We start from the raw sequence: 24,172 nt of genomic DNA on the forward strand, positions 1-24,172 counted from the left end.
TTCATGCTAGAATCATGCTAGTCACATGCTAATTCATGCTAGAACCATGCCAGTCACATGCTAATTCATGCTAGAATCATGCTAACAACATGCTAATTCATGCTAGAATCATGCTAGTCAAATGCTAATTCATGCTAGAATCATGCTAGTCAAATGCTAATTCATGCTAGAATCATGCTAACAACATGCTAATTCATGCTAGAATCATGCTAGTAACATGCTAATTCATGCTAGAATCATGCTAGTAACATACTAATTCATGCTAGAATCATGCTAACAATATGCTATATCATGCTAGAATCATGCTAGTAACATGCTAATTCATGCTAGAATCATGCTAACAACATGTTAATTCATGCTAGAATCGTGCTAATTCATGCTAGAATCATGCTAGTAACATGCTTATTCATGCTAACAACATGCTAATTCATGCTAAAATCATGCTAGTAAAATGCTAATTCATGCTAGAATCATGCTAACAACATGCTATTTCACGCTAGAATCATGCTAATAATATGCTAATTCATGCTAGAATCATGCTAGTAACATGCTAATTCATACTAGAATCATGCTAACAACATGCTAATTCATGCTAGAATCGTGCTAATTCATGCTAAAATCATGCTAGTAACATGCTAATTCATGTTAAAATCATGCTAGGTACATGCTAATTCATGCTAGAATCATGCTAGTTACATGCTAATTCATGCTAGAATCATGCTAGTCACATGCTAATTCATGCTAGAACCATGCCAGTCACATGCTAATTCATGCTAGAATCATGCTAACAACATGCTAATTCATGCTAGAATCATGCTAGTCAAATGCTAATTCATGCTAGAATCATGCTAGTCAAATGCTAATTCATGCTAGAATCATGCTAACAACATGCTAATTCATGCTAGAATCATGCTAGTAACATGCTAATTCATGCTAGAATCATGCTAGTAACATACTAATTCATGCTAGAATCATGCTAACAACATGTTAATTCATGCTAGAATCGTGCTAATTCATGCTAGAATCATGCTAGTAACATGCTTATTCATGCTAACAACATGCTAATTCATGCTAAAATCATGCTAGTAAAATGCTAATTCATGCTAGAATCATGCTAACAACATGCTATTTCACGCTAGAATCATGCTAATAATATGCTAATCTATCTATCTATCTATCTATCTATCTATCTATCTATCTATCTATCTATCTATCTATCTATCTATCTATCTATCTATCTATATTTTCATACTTTTTAAAACTGTTTAAACTAAATAAAATATTACCGTCAGGCTTTCACAAGCCAGCCTCAAAGTTTGTTCTCAAACTTTAAGAATCTAGTTTATATTATTATTCTTCTTCTGAGACTAAAAATTAAACTCTATCTCCACCTAGACCTTTCAAGCTATGACCATCAAACTCGGGTCAGACCTCCGAACTATTCTGACTCGAGTTGCTATATCCTTTCCGACTGATCCGACTTTCGGTTTCCCGAAAAACGTCCCGGGACCGTCGGAAAAATCCCATAGACGTAACATTGGATCAAACTTTGTGACCTCATAACTCCGCATCAGAATGTCACACAGACTTCTAACTGGGCTCATTTAACTCACACTATCAAACTGCCAATGACTGATCACCTTTAAACTTTCTGGCCACGCCCTAGCAACCACTTTTGGACCCTAGAAACCGTCCCATAGACTTCCATTGCAAAAGACTCTCATTGACTTTACATGGGATCAAACTTTGTGAGCTCATAACTCTGCATCAGACTGTCCTACAGACTAATGATTGAGCTCATTTAACTCAGTCTAGCCAGCAGCCAATCACTGATGGCTTTTTAACCTTCCAGCCACACCCTAACAACCAGATACTGCACCCTAGCAACTGTCCAATAGACTGCCATTAAAGAGGTTCAGACTGATATATTCATGCTGCAGTGTGATAGAGACATGGGGGTTGTTTTTAACTGTTCATACGGGCAAGAAGCTTTGATACATCATCAGTCTAAGCTGTCAATCAACTCCATAGCAACAAAACAGACTAACCTAGCAACGATATAACAGCAGCTATATCTCAGCATCAGAACATCGTAGAGAGGCGGGGGTTGGCTTGTTTGACTCATGCTCGCACTCCATCTCTCTATCTATCTATCTATCTATCTATCTATCTATCTATCTATCTATCTATCTATCTATCTATCTATCTATCTATCTATCTCTAACTATCTATCTATCTATCTATCTATCTATCTATCTATCTATCTATCTATCTATCTATCTGTCTCTAACTATCTATCTATCTATCTATCTATCTATCTATCTATCTATCTATCTATCTATCTATCTATCTATCTATCTATCTATCTTTTCATACTTTTTAAAACTGTTTAAATAAACTATTACCGTCAGGCTTTCACAAGCCAGCCTCAAAGTTTGTTCTCAAACTTTAAGAATCTAGTTATTAGGCTGGCTTGTGTAGCAAGCCAGACTACTGTTATCCTATTAAACTTATTATTAGGCTGGCTTGTGTAGCAAGCCAGACTACTGTTATCCTATTAAACTTATTATTATTATTATTATTATTTATATTATTATTCTTCTTCTGAGACTAAAAATTAAACTCTATCTCCACCTAGACCTTTCAAGCTATGACCATCAAACTCGGGTCAGACCTCCGAACTATTCTGACTCGAGTTGCTATATCCTTTCCGACTGATCCGACTTTCGGTTTTCCGAAAAACGTCCCGGGACCGTCGGAAAAATCCCATAGACGTAACATTGGATCAAACTTTGTGACCTCATAACTCCGCATCAGAATGTCACACAGACTTCTAACTGGGCTCATTTAACTCAGACTATCAAACTGCCAATGACTGACCACCTTTAAACTTTCTGGCCACGCCCTAGCAACCACTTTTGGACCCTAGAAACCGTCCCATAGACTTCCATTGCAAAATACTCTCATTGACTTTGCATGGGATCAAACTTTGTGAGCTCATAACTCTGCATCAGACTGTCCTACAGACTAATGATTGAGCTCATTTAACTCAGTCTAGCCAGCAGCCAATCACTGATGTCCTTTTAACTTTCTAGCCACACCCTAACAACCAGATACTGCACCCTAGCAACTGTCCCATAGACTGCCATTAAAGAGGTTCAGACTGATATTGTCATGCTGCAGTGTGATAGAGACATGGGGGTTGTTTTTAACTGTTCATACTGGCAAGAAGCTTTGATACATCATCAGTCTAAGCTGTCAATCAACTCCATAGCAACAAAACAGACTAACCTAGCAACGATATAACAGCAGCTATATCTCAGCATCAGAACATCGTAGAGAGGTGGGGGTTGGCTTGTTTGACTCATGCTCGCACACCATCTATCTATCTATCTATCTATCTATCTATCTATCTATCTATCTATCTATCTATCTATCTATCTATCTATCTATCTATCTATCTACCTACTATTTTAATCTATCTATCTATCTATCTATCTATCTATCTATCTATCTATCTATCTATCTATCTATCTATCTATAAACTGCTTCTATCTATCTATCTATCTATCTATCTATCTATCTATCTATCTATCTATCTATCTATCTATCTATCTAACTATCTATCTATCTATCTATCTATCTATCTATCTATCTATCTATCTATCTATCTATCTATCTATCTATCATGCTAACAACATGCTAATTCATGCTAGAAACATGCTAGTTACATGCTAATTCATGCTAGAATCATGCTAGTCACATGCTAATTCATGCTAGAATCATGCTAGTCACATGCTAATCATGCTAGAATCATGCTAACAACATGCTAATTCATGCTAGAATCATGCTAGTCACATGCCAATTCATGCTAACAACATGCTAATTCATGCTAGAATCATGCTAGTAACATGCTAATTCATGTTAGAATCATGCTAACAACATGCTAATTCATGCTAGAATCATGCTAGTAGCATGCTAATTCATGTTAGAATCATGCTAACAACATGCTAATTCATGCTAGAATCATGCTAGTAACATGCTAATTCATGTTAGAATCATGCTAACAACATGCTAATTCATGCTAGAATCATGCTAGTTACATGCTAATTCATGCTAGAATCATGCTAATCACATGCTAATTCATGCTAGAATCATGCTAGTTACATGCTAATTCATGCTAGAATCATGCTAGTCTCATGCTAATTCATGCTAGAATCATGCCAGTCACATGCTAATTCATACTAGAATCATGCTAACAACATGCTAATTCATGCTAGAATCATGCTAGTCACATGCTAATTCATGCTAGAATCATGCTAACAACATGCTAATTCATGCTAGAATCATGCTAGTAACATGCTAATTCATGTTAGAATCATGCTAACAACATGCTAATTCGTGCTAGAATCATGCTAGTAGCATGCTAATTCATGCTAGAATCGTGCTAACAACATGCTAATTCATGCTAGAATCATGCTAGTAACATGCTAATTCATGCTAGAATCATGCTAGTAACATACTAATTCATGCTAGAATCATGCTAACAACATGCTAATTCATGCTAGAATCATGCTAGTAACATGCTAGTTCATGCTAGAATCATGCTAACAACATGCTAATTCATGCTAGAATCGTGCTAATTCATGCCAAAATCATGCTAGTAACATGCTAATTCATGCTAGAATCATGCTAGTAACATGCTAATTCATGCTAGAATCGTGCTAGTAACATGCTAATTCATACTAGAATCATGCTAGTAACATGCTAATTCATGCTAGAATTATGCTAACAACATGCTAATTCATGCTAGAATCATGGTAGTAACATGCTAATTCATGCTAGAATCGTGCTAACAACATGCTAAATCATGCTAGAATCATGCTAACAACATGCTAAATCATGCTAGAATCATGCTAACAACATGCTAATTCATGCTAGAATCATGCTAACAACATGCTAATTCATGCTAGAATCATGCTAACATTATGCTAATTCATGCTAGAATCATGCTAACAACATCTATCTATCTATCTATCTATCTATCTATCTATCTATCTATCTATCTTTTCATACTTTTTAAAACTGTTTAAATAAACTATTACCGTCAGGCTTTCACAAGCCAGCCTCAAAGTTTGTTCTCAAACTTTAAGAATCTAGTTATTTTTATTATTAATATTATTATTCTTCTTCTGAGACTAAAAATTAAACTCTATCTCCACCTAGACCTTTCAAGCTATGACCATCAAACTCGGGTCAGACCTCCGAACTATTCTGACTCGAGTTGCTATATCCTTTCCGACTGATCCGACTTTCGGTTTCCCGAAAAACGTCCCGGGACCGTCGGAAAAATCCCATAGACGTAACATTGGGTCAAACTTTGTGACCTCATAACTCCGCATCAGAATGTCACACAGACTTCTAACTGGGCTCATTTAACTCAGACTATCAAACTGCCAATGACTGATCACCTTTAAACTTTCTGGCCACGCCCTAGCAACCACTTTTGGACCCTAGAAACCGTCCCATAGACTTCCATTGCAAAAGACTCTCATTGACTTAACATGGGATCAAACTTTGTGAGCTCATAACTCTGCATCAGACTGTCCTACAGACTAATGATTGATCTCATTTAACTCAGTCTAGCCAGCAGCCAATCACTGATGGCCTTTTAACTGTCTAGCCACACCCTAACAACCAGATACTGCACCCTAGCAACTGTCCCATAGACTGCCATTAAAGAGGTTCAGACTGATATTGTCATGCTGCAGTGTGATAGAGACATGGGGGTTGTTTTTAACTGTTCATACTGGCAAGAAGCTTTGATACATCATCAGTCTAAGCTGTCAATCAACTCCATAGCAACAAAACAGATTTACCTAGCAACGATATGGCACCAGCTATATCTCAGCATCAGAACATCGTAGAGAGGCGGGGGTTGGCTTGTTTGACTCATGCTCTTACACCATCTATCTATCTATCTATCTATCTATCTATCTATCTATCTATCTATCTATCTATCTATCTATCTACCTCTTTCTATCTATCTATCTATCTATCTATCTATCTATCTATCTATCTATCTATCTATCTATCTATCTACCTCTTTCTATCTATCTATCTATCTATCTATCTATCTATCTATCTATCTATCTATCTATCTATCTATCTATCATGCTAACAACAAGCTAATTCATGCTAGAATCATGCTAGTCACATGCTAATTCATGCTAGAATCATGCTAGTCACATGCTAATTCATGCTAGAATCATGCTAGTTACATGCTAATTCATGCTAGAATCATGCTAGTCACATGTTAATTCATGCTAGAATCATGCCAGTCACATGCTAATTCATACTAGAATCATGCTAACAACATGCTAATTCATGCTAGAATCATGCTAGTCACATGCTAATTCATGCTAGAATCATGCTAACAACATGCTAATTCATGCTAGAATCATGCTAGTAATATGCTAATTCATGTTAGAATCATGCTAACAACATGCTAATTCGTGCTAGAATCATGCTAGTAGCATGCTAATTCATGTTAGAATCATGCTAACAACATGCTAATTCATGCTAGAATCATGCTAGTAACATGCTAATTCATGCTAGAATCATGCTAACAACATGCTAATTCATGCTAGAATCATGCTAGTCACATGCTAATTCATGCTAGAATCATGCTAGTCAAATGCTAATTCATGCTAGAATCGTGCTAACAACATGCTAATTCATGCTAGAATCATGCTAGTAACATGCTAATTCATGCTAGAATCATGCTAACAACATGCTACTTCATGCTAGAATCATGCTAACAACATGCTAATTCATGCTAGAATCATGCTAGTCACATGCTAATTCATGCTAGAATCATGCTAGTCACATGCTAATTCATGCTAGAATCATGCTAGTCAAATGCTAATTCATGCTAGAATCGTGCTAACAACATGCTAATTCATGCTAGAATCATGCTAGTAACATGCTAATTCATGCTAGAATCATGCTAACAACATGCTACTTCATGCTAGAATCATGCTAGTAACATGCTAATTCATGCTAGAATCATGCTAACAACATGCTAATTCATGCTAGAATCATGCTAACAACATGCTAATTCATGCTAGAATCATGCTAATTCATGCTAGAATCATGCTAGTGAAATGCTAATTCATGCTAGAATCATGCTAACAACATGCTAATTCATGCTAGAATCATGCTAGTAACATGCTAATTCATGTTAGAATCATGCTAACAACATGCTAATTCATGCTAGAATCATGCTAGTAACATGCTGATTCATGCTAGAAGCATGCTAACAACATGCTAATTTATGCTAGAATCATGCTAGTAGCATGCTAATTCATGCTAGAATCTTGCTAGTAACATGCTAAATCATGCTAGAATCATGCTAACAACATGCTAATTCATGCTAGAATCATGCTAACAACATGCTAATTCATGCTAGAATTGTGCTAATTCATGCTAAAATCATGCTAGTAACATGCTAATTCATGCTAGAATCATGCTAGTAACATGCTAATTCATGCTAGAATCGTGCTAACAACATGCTAATTCATGTTAAAATCATGCTAACAACATGCTAATTATTGCTAAAATCATGCTAGTAACATGCTAATTCATGCTAAAATCATGCTAACAACATGCTAATTCATGCTAAAATCATGCTAGTAACATGCTAATTCATGCTAGAATCATGCTAACAACATGCTATTTCACGTTAAAATCATGGTAATAACATGCTAATCTATCTATCTATCTATCTATCTATCTATCTATCTATCTATCTATCTATCTATCTATCTATCTATCTATCTATCTATCTATCTTTTCATACTTTTTAAAACTGTTTAAACTAAATAAACTATTACCGTCAGGCTTTCACAAGCCAGCCTCAAAGTTTGTTCTCAAACTTTAAGAATCTAGTTATTTTTATTTTTCTATATTATTCTTCTTCTGAGACTAAAAATTAAACTCTATCTCGTCCTAGGCCTTTCAAGCTATGACCATCAAACTCGGGTCAGACCTCCGAACTATTCTGACTCGAGTTGCTATATCCTTTCCGACTGATCCGACTTTCGGTTTTCCGAAAAACGTCCCGGGACCGTCGGAAAAATCCCATAGACGTAACATTGGATCAAACTTTGTGACCTCATAACTCCGCATCAGAATGTCACACAGACTTCTAACTGGGCTCATTTAACTCAGACTATCAAACTGCCAATGACTGATCACCTTTAAACTTTCTGGCCACGCCCTAGCAACCACTTTTGGACCCTAGAAACCGTCCCATAGACTTCCATTGCAAAATACTCTCATTGACTTTGCATGGGATCAAACTTTGTGAGCTCATAACTCTGCATCAGACTGTCCTACAGACTAATGATTGAGCTCATTTAACTCAGTCTAGCCAGCAGCCAATCACCGATGGCCTTTTAACTTTCTAGCCACACCCTAACAACCAGATACTGCACCCTAGCAACTGTCCCATAGACTGCCATTAAAGAGGTTCAGACTGATATTGTCATGCTGCAGTGTGATAGAGACATGGGGGTTGTTTTTAACTGTTCATACTGGCAAGAAGCTTTGATACATCATCAGTCTAAGCTGTCAATCAACTCCATAGCAACAAAACAGACTAACCTAGCAACGATATAACACTAGCTATATCTCAGCATCAAAACAACGTAGAGAAGCGGGGGTTGGCTTGTTTAACTCATGCTTACACCATCTATCTATCTATCTATCTATCTATCTATCTATCTATCTATCTATCTACCTCTATCTATCTATCTATCTATCTATCTATCTATCTATCTATCTATCTATGTCTATCTATCTATCTATCTATCTATCTATCTATCTATCTATGTCTATCTATCTATCTATCTATCTATCTATCTATCTATCTATCTATCTATCTATCTATCTATCTATCTATCTGTCTGTCTGTCTGTCTGTCTGTCTGTCTGTCTATCTATCTATCTATCTATCTATCTATCTATCTATCTATCTATCTATCTATCATCTATCCATCCATCATCTATCCATCCATCTATCCATCATGTTAACAATTTGCTAATTCATGCTAGAAACATGCTAGTTACATGCTAATTCACACTAGAATCATGCTAGTCACATGCTAATTTATACTAGAATCATGCTAACAACATGCTAATTCATGCTAGAATCATGCTAGTCACATGCTAATTCATGCTAGAATCATGCTAACAACATGCTAATTCATGTTAGAATCATGCTAACAACATGCTAATTCATGCTAGAATCATGCTAGTAACATGCCAATTCATGCTAAAATCATGCTAACAACATGCTAATCATGCTAGAATCACACTAGTAACATGCTAATTCATGCTAGAATCATGCTAGTAACATGCTAATTTATAATAGAATCATGCTAGTAACATGCTAATTCATGCTAGAATCATGCTAACAACATGCTAATTTATGCTAGAATCATGCTAGTAACATGCTAATTCATGCTAGAATCATGCTAGTAACATGCTAATTCATGCTAGAATCATGCTAGTAACATGCTAATTCATGCTAGAATCGTGCTAGTAACATGCTAATTCATGCTAGATTCATGCTAGTAACATGCTAATTCATACTATAATCATGCTAGTAACATGCTAATTCATGCTAGAATCGTGCTAACAACATGCTAATTCATGCTAGAATCGTGCTAACAACATGCTAATTCATGCTAGAATCGTGCTAGTAACATGCTAATTCATGCTAGAATCGTGCTAACAACATGCTAATTCATGCTAGAATCATGCTAGTAACATGCTAATTCATGCTAGAATCGTGCTAGTAACATGCTAATTCATGCTAGAATCGTGCTAACAACATGCTAATTCATGCTAGAAACATGCTAATTCATGCTAGAATCATGCTAACAACATGCTAATTCATGCTAGAATCATGCTAGTAACATGCTAATTCATGCTAGAATCGTGCTAACAACATGCTAAATTATGCTAGAATCATGCTAACAACATGCTAACTCATGCTATAATCATGCTAGTAACATGCTAATTCATGCTAAAATCATGCTAACAACATGCTAATTCATGCTAAAATCATGGTAGTAACATGTTAATTCATGCTAGAATCATGCTAATAACATGCTATTTCACACTAGAATCATGCTAATAACATGCTAATCTATCTATCTATCTATCTATCTATCTATCTATCTATCTATCTATCTATCTATCTATCTATCTATCTATCTATCTATCTATCTATCTATCTTTTCTTACTTTTTAAAACTGTTTAAACTAAATAAACTATTACCGTCAGGCTTTCACAAGCCAGCCTCAAAGTTTGTTCTCAAACTTTAAGAATCTAGTTATTCTTCTTCTTCTTCTTCTTCTTCTTATTCTTCTGAGACTAATTTTAAAGTGTATCTCCTCCTAAACTTTTCAAGCTTCATACTTCAAACTTTCGTCAAACCTTCAAACTGGTCTGACTCGGGTTGCTATATCTGTTCCAACTGATCCGACTTTCGGTTTTCCGAAAAACGACCCGGAAAATTCCCAAAATTCCCATTGACTTAACATTGGGTCAAACTTTGTGACCTCATAACTCTGCATCAGACTGTCCTACAGACTTCTAACTGGGCTCATTTAACTCAGTCTAGCCAGCAGCCAATAACTGATGACCTTTAAACTTACTAGCCACTCCCTAGCAACCACTTTTGGCACCCTAGCAACTGTCCCATAGACTTCCATTGTAAAAGACTGCCATTGACTTAACATTGGGTCAACCTTTGTGAGCTCATAACTCTGCATCAGACTGTCCTACAGACTAGAGTCAGGCCCCATTCAACTCAGTCTAGTCAGCAGCCAATCACTGATGACCTTTAGACTTACTAGCCACTCCCTAGCAACCACTTATGGCACCCTAGCAACTGTCCCGTAGACTTCCATTCGAAAGACTCTCATTGACTTAACATGGGATCAAACTTTGTGAGCTCATAACTCTGCATCAGACTGTCATACAGACTAATGGCTGAGCTCATTTAACTCAGACAACCAAACTGCCAATAACTGATAAGCTTTTAACTTTCTAGCCACACCCCTAACTACCACATACTGCACCCTAGCAACTGTCCCGTAGACTTCCATTACAAAAGACTCTCATTGACTTAACATGGGATCAAACTTTGTGAGCTCATAACTCTGCATCAGACTGTCATACAGACTAATGGCTGAGCTCATTTAACTCAGTCTAGCCAGCAGCCAATCACTGATGGCCTTTTAACTTTCTAGCCACACCCCTAACTACCACATACTGCACCCTAGCAACTGTCCTATAGAATGTAATTAGCTGTGCTATTAAATGCTTATAATTCTAACATGCTAATGACATGCCAATCATGCTAGCAACATGCTACTCATATGCTAATCATGCTAATGACATGCTAACTCATACTGGAAACATGCTAATGACATGCTAATTTGTACTTGAATCATGCTAGTAACATGCTAATTCATACTAGACCCATGTTAATAACTGGCCTACATGCATATCTTTGCATAGCAGTGTCCTATTGACTTGGGGGATGGCTCATCTGACTCAGACAACCAATGAGCATCTCAATATGATAATAAAGCTCACAAGCCACGCCCCCAAATTGATTCCATAGACTTCCATTAAAATAAGCCAAGATGCATATCTTTGCAAAGCAGAGTCATAGAGACATGGGGGTTGGTTCATTTGACTAAGACAACCAACCACATTCAAGTTCACTCTGTAACCTCGCCCATAGCAACAAAACAGAGTACCCTAGCAACCATTCATCAACAGCTATATCTCAGCATCAGAACATCGTAGAGACTTGGAGATTGGCTCGTTTGACTCATGCTAGCAAACGGAACTTCCTATATGCTACACATGCTAGCAGTGACTAGCTACATGCTAATATTGACTAGCCAAGTACTATAACTTGCTAGAAATGCTTACCAAGTATAAATGTTTTATCAAGCATGTATGTGAGGCTTGCCTAGTAACCAACCAGGGTACCCTAGCAACTGCCTAGCAACCACCCAAATTACCCTAGCAACCGCCTAGCAACCACCTAGCAACGGCCTAGTAATGCCTTAGTAAGGGCCTAGCGACCACTCAGGACACCCTAGCAACCGCCTAGCAACGCCTTAGCAACCACTCAGAATACCTTAGCAACCACCTAGCAACACCTTAGCAACCACCTAGCAACCACTTGGGACACCTTAGCAACCGCCTAGTAACACCTTAGCAACCACCTAGCAACCACTCAGAACACCCTAGCAACGCCTTAGCAACCACCTAGCAACCACTCATGACACCCTAGCAACCACCTAGCAACACCTTAGCAACCACCTAGCAACCACTCAGGACACCCTAGCAACCACCTAGCAACACCTTAGCAACCACCTAGCAACCACTTAGGACACCCTAGCAACCACCTAGCAACGCCTTAGGACACCTTAGCAACCACCTAGCAACACCTTAGCAACCACCTAGCAACCACTCAGAACACCCTAGCAACCACCTAGCAACACCTTAGCAACCACCTAGCAACCGCTTAGGACACCCTAGCAACCGCCTAGCAACACCTTAGCAACCACCTAGCAACACCTTAGCAACCACCTAGCAACCACTTAGGACACCTTAGCAACCACCTAGCAACACCTTAGCAACCACCTAGCAACCACTCAGAACACCCTAGCAACCGCCTAGCAACACCTTAGCAACCACTCAGAACACCCTAGCAACCACCTAGCAACACCTTAGCAACCACCTAGCAACCACTCAGGACACCCTAGCAACCACCTAGTAAGGCCTTAGCAACCAATCAGAATACCCTAGCAACCACCTAGCAACCACTTAGGACACCTTAGCAACCACCTAGCAACACCTTAGCAACCACTCAGAACACCCTAGCAACCGCCTAGCAACACCTTAGCAACCACCTAGCAACCACTCAGAATACCCTAGCCACCACCTTGCAACACCTTAGTAACCACTTAGCAACTAGTCAGAACACCTTAGCAACTGCCTAGCACCACCCTAGCAACCACCTAGCAACCACTCAAAACACCCTAGCAACCATCTAGCAACACCTTAGCAACCACCTAGCAACTAGTCAGACCACCTTAGCAACTGCCTTGCACCACCTTAGCAACCACCTAGCAACCACTTTAAACACCCTAACAACCGCCTAGTAAAATGCTAATTCATGCTAGAATCACGCTAACAACATGCTAATTCATGCTAGAATCATGCTAGTAACATGCTAATTCATGCTAGAATCATGCTAACAACATGCTAATTCATGTAAGAATCATGCTACTAACATGCTAAGTCATGCTAGTAATATGTTAACTCAAGCTAAAATCATACTAACATGCTATTTACACTTTAAAACCACTTAAAACTTTCAGATTCGGCTTTTCAAGCCACCATAAAGTTTGTCCTCAAACTTTAATATCTAGTTATTATTATTCTTCTTCTTCTTCTTCTTCTTCTTCTTATTCTTCTGAGACTAATTTTAAAGTCTATCTCCTCCTAAACTTTTCAAGCTTCATACTTCAAACTTTCGTCAAACCTTCAAACTGGTCTGACTCGGGTTGCTATATCTTTTCCGACTGATCCGACTTTCGGTTTTCCGAAAAACGACCCGGAAAATTCCCAAAATTCCCATTGACTTAACATTGGGTCAAACTTTGTGACCTTATAACTCTGCATCAGACTGTCCTACAGACTTCTAACTGGGCTCATTTAACTCAGTCTAGCCAGCAGCCAATAACTGATGACCTTTAAACTTACTAGCCACTCCCTAGCAACCACTTTTGGCACCCTAGCAACTGTCCCATAGACTTCCATTGTAAAAGACTGCCATTGACTTAACATTGAGTCAACCTTTGTGAGCTCATAACTCTGCATCAGACTGTCCTACAGACTAGAGTCAGGCCTCATTCAACTCAGTCTTGTCAGCAGCCAATCACTGATGACCTTTAGACTTACTAGCCACTCCCTAGCAACCACTTATGGCACCCTAGCAACTGTCCCGTAGACTTCCATTCGAAAGACTCTCATTGACTTAACATGGGATCAAACTTTGTGAGCTCATAACTCTGCATCAGACTGTCATAGAGACTAATGGCTGAGCTCAATTAACTCAGTCTAGCCAGCAGCCAATCACTGATGGCCTTTTAACTTTCTAGCCACACCCCTAACTACCACATACTGCACCCTAGCAACTGTCCCGTAGACTTCCATTACAAAAGACTCTCATTGACTTAACATGGGATCAAACTTTGTGACCTCATAACTCTGCATCAGACTGTCATACAGACTAATGGCTGAGCTCATTTAACTCAGTCTAGCCAGCAGCCAATCACTGATGGCCTTTTAACTTTCTAGCCACACCCCTAACTACCACATACTGCACCCTAGCAACTGTCCTATAGAATGTAATTAGCTGTGCTATCAAATGCTTACATGCATATCTTTGCATAGCAGTGTCCTATTGACTTGGGGGATGGCTCATCTGACTCAGACAACCAATGAGCATCTCAATATGATAATAAAGCTCACAAGCCACGCCCCCAAATTGATTCCATAGACTTCCATTAAAATAGGCCAAGATGCATATCTTTGCATAGCAGTGTCATAGAGACACGGGGGTTGGTTCATTAGACTAAGACAACCAACCACATTCAAGTTAACTCTGTAACCTCGCCCATAGCAACAAAACAGAGTACCCTAGCAACCATTCATCAACAGCTATATCTCAGCATCAGAACATCGTAGAGACTTGGAGATTGGCTCGTTTGACTCATGCTAGCAAACGAAACTTCCTATATGCTACACATGCTAGCAGTGACTAGCTACATGCTAATATTGACTAGCCAAGTACTGTAACTTGCTAGAAATGCTTACTAAGTATAAATGTTTTATCAAGCATGTATGTGAGGCTTGCCTAGTAACCAACCAGGGTACCCTAGCAACTGCCTAGCAACCACCCAAATTACCCTAGCAACCGCCTAGCAACCACCTAGCAACGGCCTAGTAATGCCTTAGTAAGGGCCTAGCGACCACTCAGGACACCCTAGCAACCGCTTAGCAACCACTCAGAATACCTTAGCAACCACCTAGCAACACCTTAGCAACCACCTAGCAACCACTTGGGACACCTTAGCAACCGCCTAGCAACACCTTAGCAACCACCTAGCAACCACTCAGAACACCCTAGCAACTGCCTAGCAACGCCTTAGCAACCACCTAGCAACCACTCAGGACACCCTAGCAACCACCTAGCAACACCTTAGCAACCACCTAGCAACCACTCAGGACACCCCAGCAACCACCTAGCAACGCCTTAGCAACCACTCAGAACACCCTAGCAACCATCTAGCAACCACTTAGGACACCTTAGCAACCACCTAGCAACACCTTAGCAACCACTCAGAACACCCTAGCAACCGCCTAGCAACACCTTAGCAACCACCTAGCAACCACTTAGGACACCCTAGCAACCGCCTAGCAACACCTTAGCAACCACCTAGCAACACCTTAGCAACCACCTAGCAACCACTCAGGACACCTTAGCAACCACCTAGCAACACCTTAGCAACCACCTAGCAACCACTCAGAACACCCTAGCAACCGCCTAGCAACACCTTAGCAACCACCTAGCGACCACTCAGGACACCTTAGCAACCACCTAGCAACACCTTAGCAACCACCTAGCAACCACTCAGAACACCCTAGCAACCGCCTAGCAACACCCTAGCAACCACCTAGCAACGCCTTAGCAACCACTCAGAATACCCTAGCAACCACCTAGCAACCACTTAGGACACCTTAGCAACCACCTAGCAACACCTTAGCAACCACTCAGAACACCCTAGCAACCGCCTAGCAACACCTTAGCAACCACCTAGCAACCACTCAGAATACCCTAGCGACCACCTTGCAACACCTTAGTAACCACTTAGCAACTAGTCAGAACACCTTAGCAACTGCCTAGCACCACCTTAGCAACCACCTAGCAACCCCTCAAAACACCCTAGCAACCGTCTAGCAACACCCTAGCAACCACCAAGCAAATAGTCAGACCACCTTAGCAACTGCCTTGCACCACCTTAGCAACCACCTAGCAGCCACTTAAAACACCCTAGCAACCGCCTAGTAAAATGCTAATTCATGCTAGAATCATGCTAACAACATGCTAATTCATGCTAGAATCATGCTAGTAACATGCTAATTTATGCTAGATGTATGCAAACAACATGCTAATTCATGCTAGAATCATGCTAGTAACATGCTAATTCATGCTAGAATCATGCTAACAACATGCTAATTCATGTAAGAATCATGATACTAACATGCTAATTCATGCTAGAATTATCCTAGTAGCATGCTAATTCATGCTAGAATCATGCTAGTAACATGCTAATTCATGCTAGAATCACGCTTACAACATGCTAATTCATGCTAGAATCATGCTAATAACATGCTAATTCATGCTAGAATCATGCTAACAACATGCTAATTCATGTAAGAATCATGCTACTAACATGCTAATTCATGCTAGTAATATGTTAACTCAAGCTAAAATCATACTAACATTCTATTTACACTTTAAAACCACTTCAAACTTTCAGATTCGGCTTTTCAAGCCACCATAAAGTTTGTCCTCAAACTTTAATATCTAGTTTAGTTAGATGTTTATTTTGAAACTGCTTGGATTCAGGGAATGTTTTATAAGAATGAAAACTGATGATTTTTAAGGCATTCCGACTGATTTTTTTTGGAGAACCAGCTGTCGTTTGTACTATATTTTTGTGTTTTTTACAGCAAATGAAATGCCATAGAAAGAGTATCACAATACATCAAAATACATGTTTATGACATGAGAATATGATTTCTTCTTTTTTTGAAGCTGTAGAGACATAATACAGCTGAAGCTTGCTCTGCTGAAAGATGTTGAGATGCTCTGTGTTTTCCATCTGTTAGAAAAATGCCTGCTTGTAGATTGTCTTTTTAATAAAAGTGTATAGTCTGCCTGAAGAAAAGTGGAAAGGATTGTTCTTGTAGTTAAATCTATAGTGCTTTTGTACAGTGACTGTAAAAGATGGTTTATACTTCTGTATTGAGCGATCACCGTGACCCACGGCACATGCCTTGCACATAGTCGTGCTTTTATACTTCTGCATGTTGTTTGATTTGCTCTGCAATAACACTTCCGAAACGCTAGCTGGCAGTAGGTTATGTTATGTTCCTCTGTATCGGGTTTCTTCACGGGTGTTTTGTTTCTTCTTGATGCTACCTTATTGTACAAGTAGCTAAAACTCGCTCATTCAAAGACAGGAACTGGCGGATGTGCAACTACTCTAATCATAAGATAAACACAAAACATCTAGAGCTCCTTCACAGGGCTCGACACTTGTAAACACTCGCTCCATTGGGTTCGCAACTCTCAGCACCGCCCACACTCATCAGCATGCTATAAAATCTGATAATTGTGGGAAATAATTCCAAAAGGCAACTGACTGCGTAAAGCTACATAAAACAAAACAAAAATACGACGTATATGCCGAGTTCAGCGGCCAATCAGCCAGAATGACATGATGGGGTCCAGCAAGACCAAATTTTTTTTCTATTTTTGCTTTTTCACTGTGCTGTTCTCATGGGAGGTGTCTGTTATTGCACTGATGATATCGACATATAACTTATTATTTGCATACGTCACTTTAATAGCAATAACTGTCTTTTCATAAGCTGCAATATTAATTTCATCTCGGTGAATGCATGCTCTTTAGCGATGGTGAATGCGGTGTCAGTCACACGATTTACAGCATCGTGACGATTAAATGAAGGATTAAATAATGTTAAATCATCTCATGCTTAATGTGTAGATTCAGTGGCAAACACTGTTACCTGAAAACTCCATCCCACTGGCTTTACGATGAGTGCTTTAGTCATTTTCATAGCGGACTTTAACCACTGGAAGTCTTTTATCCACTCTTTGAAAAGTGTAAACGCTGGATTGACATTCATTACATAATCACTGATCAGATGTGGCATTATTTGTAACTTTTAGGTCATTTCTAAAGCTGAATCTGTCAGTGTTGTCATTCACTCATATTCAGACCTTACATTTTCGCAGCTCTAAGCTCCCTGTCATCGGAACTGAGTGATTGACACCTGATATTAACCAATCCATTCGCTTACTGTTCTATCGCAGTGAGCCAATAAGAAGACCTTGAAGGTGGGGCAAGCATTGCGGGCTTTGTTTACTGCAGCAAGTTGAAATGACAACTTTTCAACTTGTTTTCAAAGCATTCCTGAGCACTGCGTTTGGTGTTTTTAGGTGCAAAGATGCGTAATGCGTGAATGCTAATTCTGTGCTAATGCTAATTCAAAATGTGGTGAACATTTTGCTGTGAAAACTGGTCGCACGGCATCAATTTTATGCACTCGCACAAATGCTCCCAAATATATCTTGAGGTCACATAGATAAAATTTCGGGCACATATGCGACTAAAACGGTCGCAATTTTGAGCCCTATATATATATATGAAATATGTATGTTTTAAAATAAAATCCTCCTTTCATGAAATCTGTCACATCATCCTTAAAAAATGATTCGTATTTGATGATTTGGTGCTCAAGAAACTTATTGCACATATACTGGGACTTTGGAAACCACTAAACTTACATGTACAAAGTAACTTTTTACTGATATAATTTGCTATTCCCTGCAGGGAGGAAGAGGAGAGCCTTCGTGACAAGATCCGAGCAGATCATGAGCGGGCGCTGCAGGAAGCCAAGGAAAAGCTCCGCAAATCCAAAGAGGAGCTGAAGGCAGAGATCCAGACAGCGAAGGCCAAGGTATCTGAGGACCTGAAGAAGAAAGACGGGCCCAAACCACTGCCTCCAGTGCCCATGCCCAAACTAGTAGGGGTCAACGATGGTGACCCAGGGGACCCTGACACCAAGGAGAAGAGGGACAAAATCAGAGAGGTGAGTTTACATTCTTTAAAATGTGCATTGTTGTTCAATGTGGGATGTAATTTGAGTACATAGAGTAGCTTCTTCCCCCTAAAAAATGTTTATTTTTGCTCTTGGCATATTACTAAAAAGTAAATTATCTTAAAGTAGATTGATAATACTTTGTGATTGGCAAACATGACTAATGGAACAACATCTTTGATAAAAAACAAATAAAAGTCTTCAAGTCTAAGAAGTGCATTTCAGGTGTGCTTCAGGTTTATTTATACCTGCTCTTAGCTTCTTTTTTCTCCCACACATTGACATTTGTGGACATTCTAATGAGGCATGCAGCACGGGGTTATAGGTGTATATCCTGCCAGGTAGATCAGTATAGGCAAAATTACAGCTCAAATATGCAGTAGATTTATTCATTTAACAAATTGTCCATCCCTAAACATTTTTGTTTCATCATTATTTACTGACAAAAACATCAATACATTTTTGTTGTAGTGTTTGTCTTTGAAAACCATTCAATTTTATAAATTGCTAAAAATTTACTAATTATTCATCAACGAAATAAACACTCCACACACACAAGCGTTTAAACTACAAAAATAATCAGCTTGAATGTGTTTTGTCCTCATCCAGAGGTCATCGAGAGTGGACAAGCTCTAAATTTATCAGACCCTGTTTACACATTTTTGTTTGTGTTGTCCACTATTGATTGCATCTACAGAACACAAACACATCTTAATACCAGGTGTAAACCGTGCAATGCATCTCATAGATCATACTTTTGGTTGGAGTTGAAATCGTTTTTCTTCTCTCTCAGTTAATTACTTCACATTCCTTTTGAAATGAAACCATTTTGGACCCAATCTATTGCATTTTCATTCAGAACGAGCTCTCTCCACAGGTATAATTATCAGCTATCGAAAGCGACTTGGATGAGAGTAAGTCTAAGGGAGTTTTTAGCCACCGGCTGATTTACTGCTTTACTGGAACAGATTGTCCTAAAACACGGTTAAACGTTTCTTCTGCTGATGTAATGTGGATTTTGATATTCTGTCCTCCAGATGTGCTAGAAATTGTCTTACCGTGTTAGATCTGTTCCTAAATGAGGCAGATCGGAAAGCGGCTGTTAGTGTTGTTTGTTAAGGCAAGCATTACTGTTCCAATTATCAGAATCGGGGAGGGTTTGAGATTTCTCCCACTGTTTGTGGTTTAGACACGAGTGGTTTTCAGATATAGTTGACTTTTAATATTGATCATGTTTAATGTGTTTTAGTTGGCGGTGGCATTTATGACCTCTTACATAAAGCTTAACAGCCTGTGGGCTGCAGATGATGAGTCAGCTCTGCTTGGAGTAAATGCCATTATTTTCACTTTTTGTCTCTAATGAGCTTCTGAACCTGGGAATGAGCTTTTTCTTTTGCTTCGTTTTACTTCTTTGAAGTGAATGATTGTTTTGTCCCAACATAAGTGCTTGTGATTGGTAGCGATGCTGGTGTTCCCGGAGTAATTGGTGTTTGTACAGTATGTGTGAAGCTGAGATGATTGTTGCAGTCGAGATTCTTTTTTTTAACTCTGATATAATGTCTTTTGTAATCCTAAGTTGAAAGTCAGTTTAACGCAGCTTTGTAAAACTCAGTTGTGATGTTAATAAAAGCTCCTTGAGTGTCGTTGTAGATCTGATCTTATTGCAGTTCCTGGTGTCCGTGGGGTCTTAATAAGTATTAAAAGTTGTAAAATCTATAATGTCAAAATAAGAGACCTTAAAATGTATTAAAAAGTCTTGATGCCATTTTTATGAGGTCTTAATTTTTGCTTAAACGCTGTCCAAAGTTTTTGACTCCCAAAAAGCATAAATATAATTATTTACCCCCTAATATTAAGTGACGTGCTCTATCCACGTGATTGATTCGGGCCAGGGCACGTCCGGCCAAGCTCCTCTGTCTGGCTGATGTCATGTAATTTGCGACAAACGCGGGACGCTTTCCACATGTAGCGAAACCATAGAAAATGTAAGTTTGCGTATTCCTGGTTGGAGAAAGACTAGTTTAAACAGTGGCTGTAACCTGTCGCTGAAAACAAACGTGTAGCTTATTCTTTTTCTTCCAAGCTTATCTAAGTTCTGTTGCATGGTTGTGCTCCATTGATTTATTTAAATTAAGTTAAAGGTTTGATTCTGACTAGAACTTGAAGTGGTGATAAAGTCTTAAAATATTCTCAGAAGATCTTTAAAAAGATATTCAAATTACGTTTAGGATTCCTGCATATACCCCGTTGAAGCATGTAATCATAGTTATTAGCTAGAGTTAGCATTACTGTACTCTATAGAAAATGCGGGGCTTAACAATTCATTCCTGTTCACCCAACATAAATCAAACTAATTTAAGTTAATACAACAGCATTAACTTCACTAATATAAAAGGATTGAACATAAAACAATTAAGTTGTCCTAAAAATATTAAAAATGAGCTGAAAACACAATTCTTGATAATTAGTTTGAACAAATATTAATTATGATTGTATTCTTTACCAACAGTTGTTTATACTGCACTGTCGTCTTTTAGCATGGATCAGCATGACTGCCTCTGAGTTTTATGTAAATGACTTGGATACATAATTACTCTCACATTAATTAATTATTTTGTTTGTCCAAAAAAGAGAAACAACTTGGGAATCACTATTGAGGGTTTTCTGTCATCAAATCTTTCTACACATTTCCGAAAATCATTCTGATTCTACATAATTAAATCAAAGCTATTTGAACACAGCTCAGATGATATTTATAATTATACTAATTGTAATACTAATGGTGATTTTAGTAGAGTTTTCCTAGTTACTAGTTTTAGTTACTAAGTGTTACAAAGTTTTTGAGTAGATAAAATGTTAATAGTTTAGAGTTATGCTGGCAAACTAAATGTAATTTTTCTTTACACCTTTTATGTTAGATGTTGGCAGTTGAAAGATTGTATTCATTGCGTTTATAGCACTTCAAATTGCTTTTTTGAATCAAAGCAGTTTGAGCTCTTGTTTACATCCTTAATGCCCCATTCACACGGGGCTTCAGCGTCAACGCTTGACAGAGGGCGTGTCTGAAGTCGGGGCTGACGCAATCGTCATAGCAGCATCAGCCAATGAAATTAGTCAGCAATAGGCCACTGTCTGAGCCGGTGTATTTGCATACAGCCATCTGATTGGCTGATGCTTCCATCAGCGCTTGAAAAGTTGAGCAAGTCCCAACTTCTGCAGAGAGCAACGCCTCTGCAGCGCCTACGGATCCACAATGCAGTTCCGCAATGCCTGACGTCACCCATTTAAAGCGAATGGGAAGGGTTGACGCTGACGCCCCGTGTGAATGGGGCGGAACACTTCACTACAATAGTGTCTCATTCAAAATCGTAACAAACTCCAAAAACACCAGCATATTCAATTCAGTATTCAACATAGAATGTCTAGTAAATTGAAACTGAAGTTTAGTTCAGTTCAGTGTGGTTTTATTTTCCCTTCTTAAAGTTCAAACACTGAAGAGAAAATCTATCGATGCACAGCTCCACGAGTACTAAACCAAGCGAGCCAGTGGCGACAGTGGTGGGGAACATTCACCATTTGACAAAATGATGGGAAAAAAAAAACATTGGAATAGCATATTTGAACATTAAGTAATAATACATCAAAAAATTGACCCCATGTTGAAAATATGCACTTAATATTTTAATTTAGTTACAACATTTCCTCTTACAGTCCTGCTCCATGCAGAACATGACTAGAAGTGTGAAAGTGGTGAAACTGTTCTTTTGAAATTAAAACATTTAGCTGAAAAATAAGCGTCATTTAAACATTTTAACACATTTGTGTTTGAATGAGAATCGTTATGTTGCATCAATGTTTTCACTTTTTTTGTCTTCTGAGTTCAGACCTTTTTGTCTGCTGGCAAAGCATAAAAACATGCGTTTCATTGTCTAATTTTCACTCCTCACATCAGTAAACAACACTGCACTCTTGGCATATCTACAGGCGGCAGCTAATGAGCGTGAAGTTTCTTTTCAACATTTAGTGAACACTCTGGGTCACATCAGTTCAGCTTGTTGAAACACACTATATATATAATTTAAACATGTTTATTGAAAGCCCTAGTCTCTTCCTAGAGCTGTGTTTTTTTCCACTTGCTTTTGGATTATTGCAGAAAATAACCACTGTAAACCACAGTTTTACTGTCATTCTTTAAAAAAAAAAACACACAAAAAAACTAAATTTCCTGATCTATAATCCCTATAAATAACTCCTGTACAGCAGTCCCACAACATTCTGAAACTCGAATACACTGTCAGTAATGTCCAGTGGCTGTCAATGTGCTTTTTGCAGTGTCTGCTATAATGTTTAAGTTGTTTTTGTTGTGTTTACATTGATGAATATGGCCACTGTGTAAATACACAGTAAAGTTACGATTAAAATTGCCACACATTAGATCGTTATGATAACATAATACATGCCCTTAGTGATTTCCTAAAGATAAATACCAAAAAATAACACAACTGGAATAACTACAGCAGTCGCCATCGTCTGGTCTGACATGAAGCGAGAGATCGCGAGGACATATGATGAGGTGTGCAGGTGCTATAGTGCTGTCCCAATTCTTAGGGGTACATTTTGAAGCCCTTCCACTTCACCCTCAGTTGTAAGGGCCAAGGGGTAGTGGTATAAAAATAGAATTGGGATTGGGCCGTAATAGTCTTATGCACATCGTTACTAATAATTGTATGACTGATAAAATTGCTTATAATAAACATTAATTCAGGCATTTAACCAAAAGGCCACCTAACTCCCTAAATCTTGTAAATACAGATGTAGTGTAAAACCTCAAAGAATGAATAGCTATAATTAGTTATGAACCAGGGTAATATGTTAACGTTGAGATACAAGAAACTAGACCGCTTGTCCAGGGTTAAGAATGGGTTGTGACAAAATATCCACAATTAGCCGTAATGAGAGGTCTGCAGAGTGATGTGGATGAGGGAATACAGGCCACTGCCATCTGCTCTGTCTGAGTATTAATGTGTTTTAAATTGGAAATGTGGAGTCTTTCTGTGCTGTGCAGGTTGTAGAGGAGACATCTGCCATTCATCAA

The 24,172-nt window shown here is 38.6% G+C and overlaps 1 protein-coding gene and 1 long non-coding RNA gene across 3 annotated transcripts in view; one reads left to right on the forward strand and one right to left on the reverse strand.

The window, feature by feature from the left end:
- Nucleotides 1–24,172, reverse strand: part of LOC141376109 (uncharacterized) — a 607,180-nt gene that overhangs the window by 72,677 nt on the left and 510,331 nt on the right. The window lies entirely within an intron of this gene.
- The window catches only part of man1a2 (mannosidase, alpha, class 1A, member 2), a 214,567-nt gene that overhangs the window by 54,104 nt on the left and 136,291 nt on the right, over nt 1–24,172 (forward strand). For both annotated transcript variants that reach the window (NM_001256622.1, XM_005167537.5), the window contains exon 3: nt 18,810–19,068. In NM_001256622.1, coding sequence (NP_001243551.1) covers nt 18,810–19,068 — 259 coding nt within the window. The remainder of the gene's footprint in view (nt 1–18,809; nt 19,069–24,172) is intronic.

This window comes from Danio rerio, chromosome 9 (assembly GCF_049306965.1).
Source record: "Danio rerio strain Tuebingen ecotype United States chromosome 9, GRCz12tu, whole genome shotgun sequence".
NCBI classification, from domain to species: domain Eukaryota; kingdom Metazoa; phylum Chordata; class Actinopteri; order Cypriniformes; family Danionidae; genus Danio; species Danio rerio.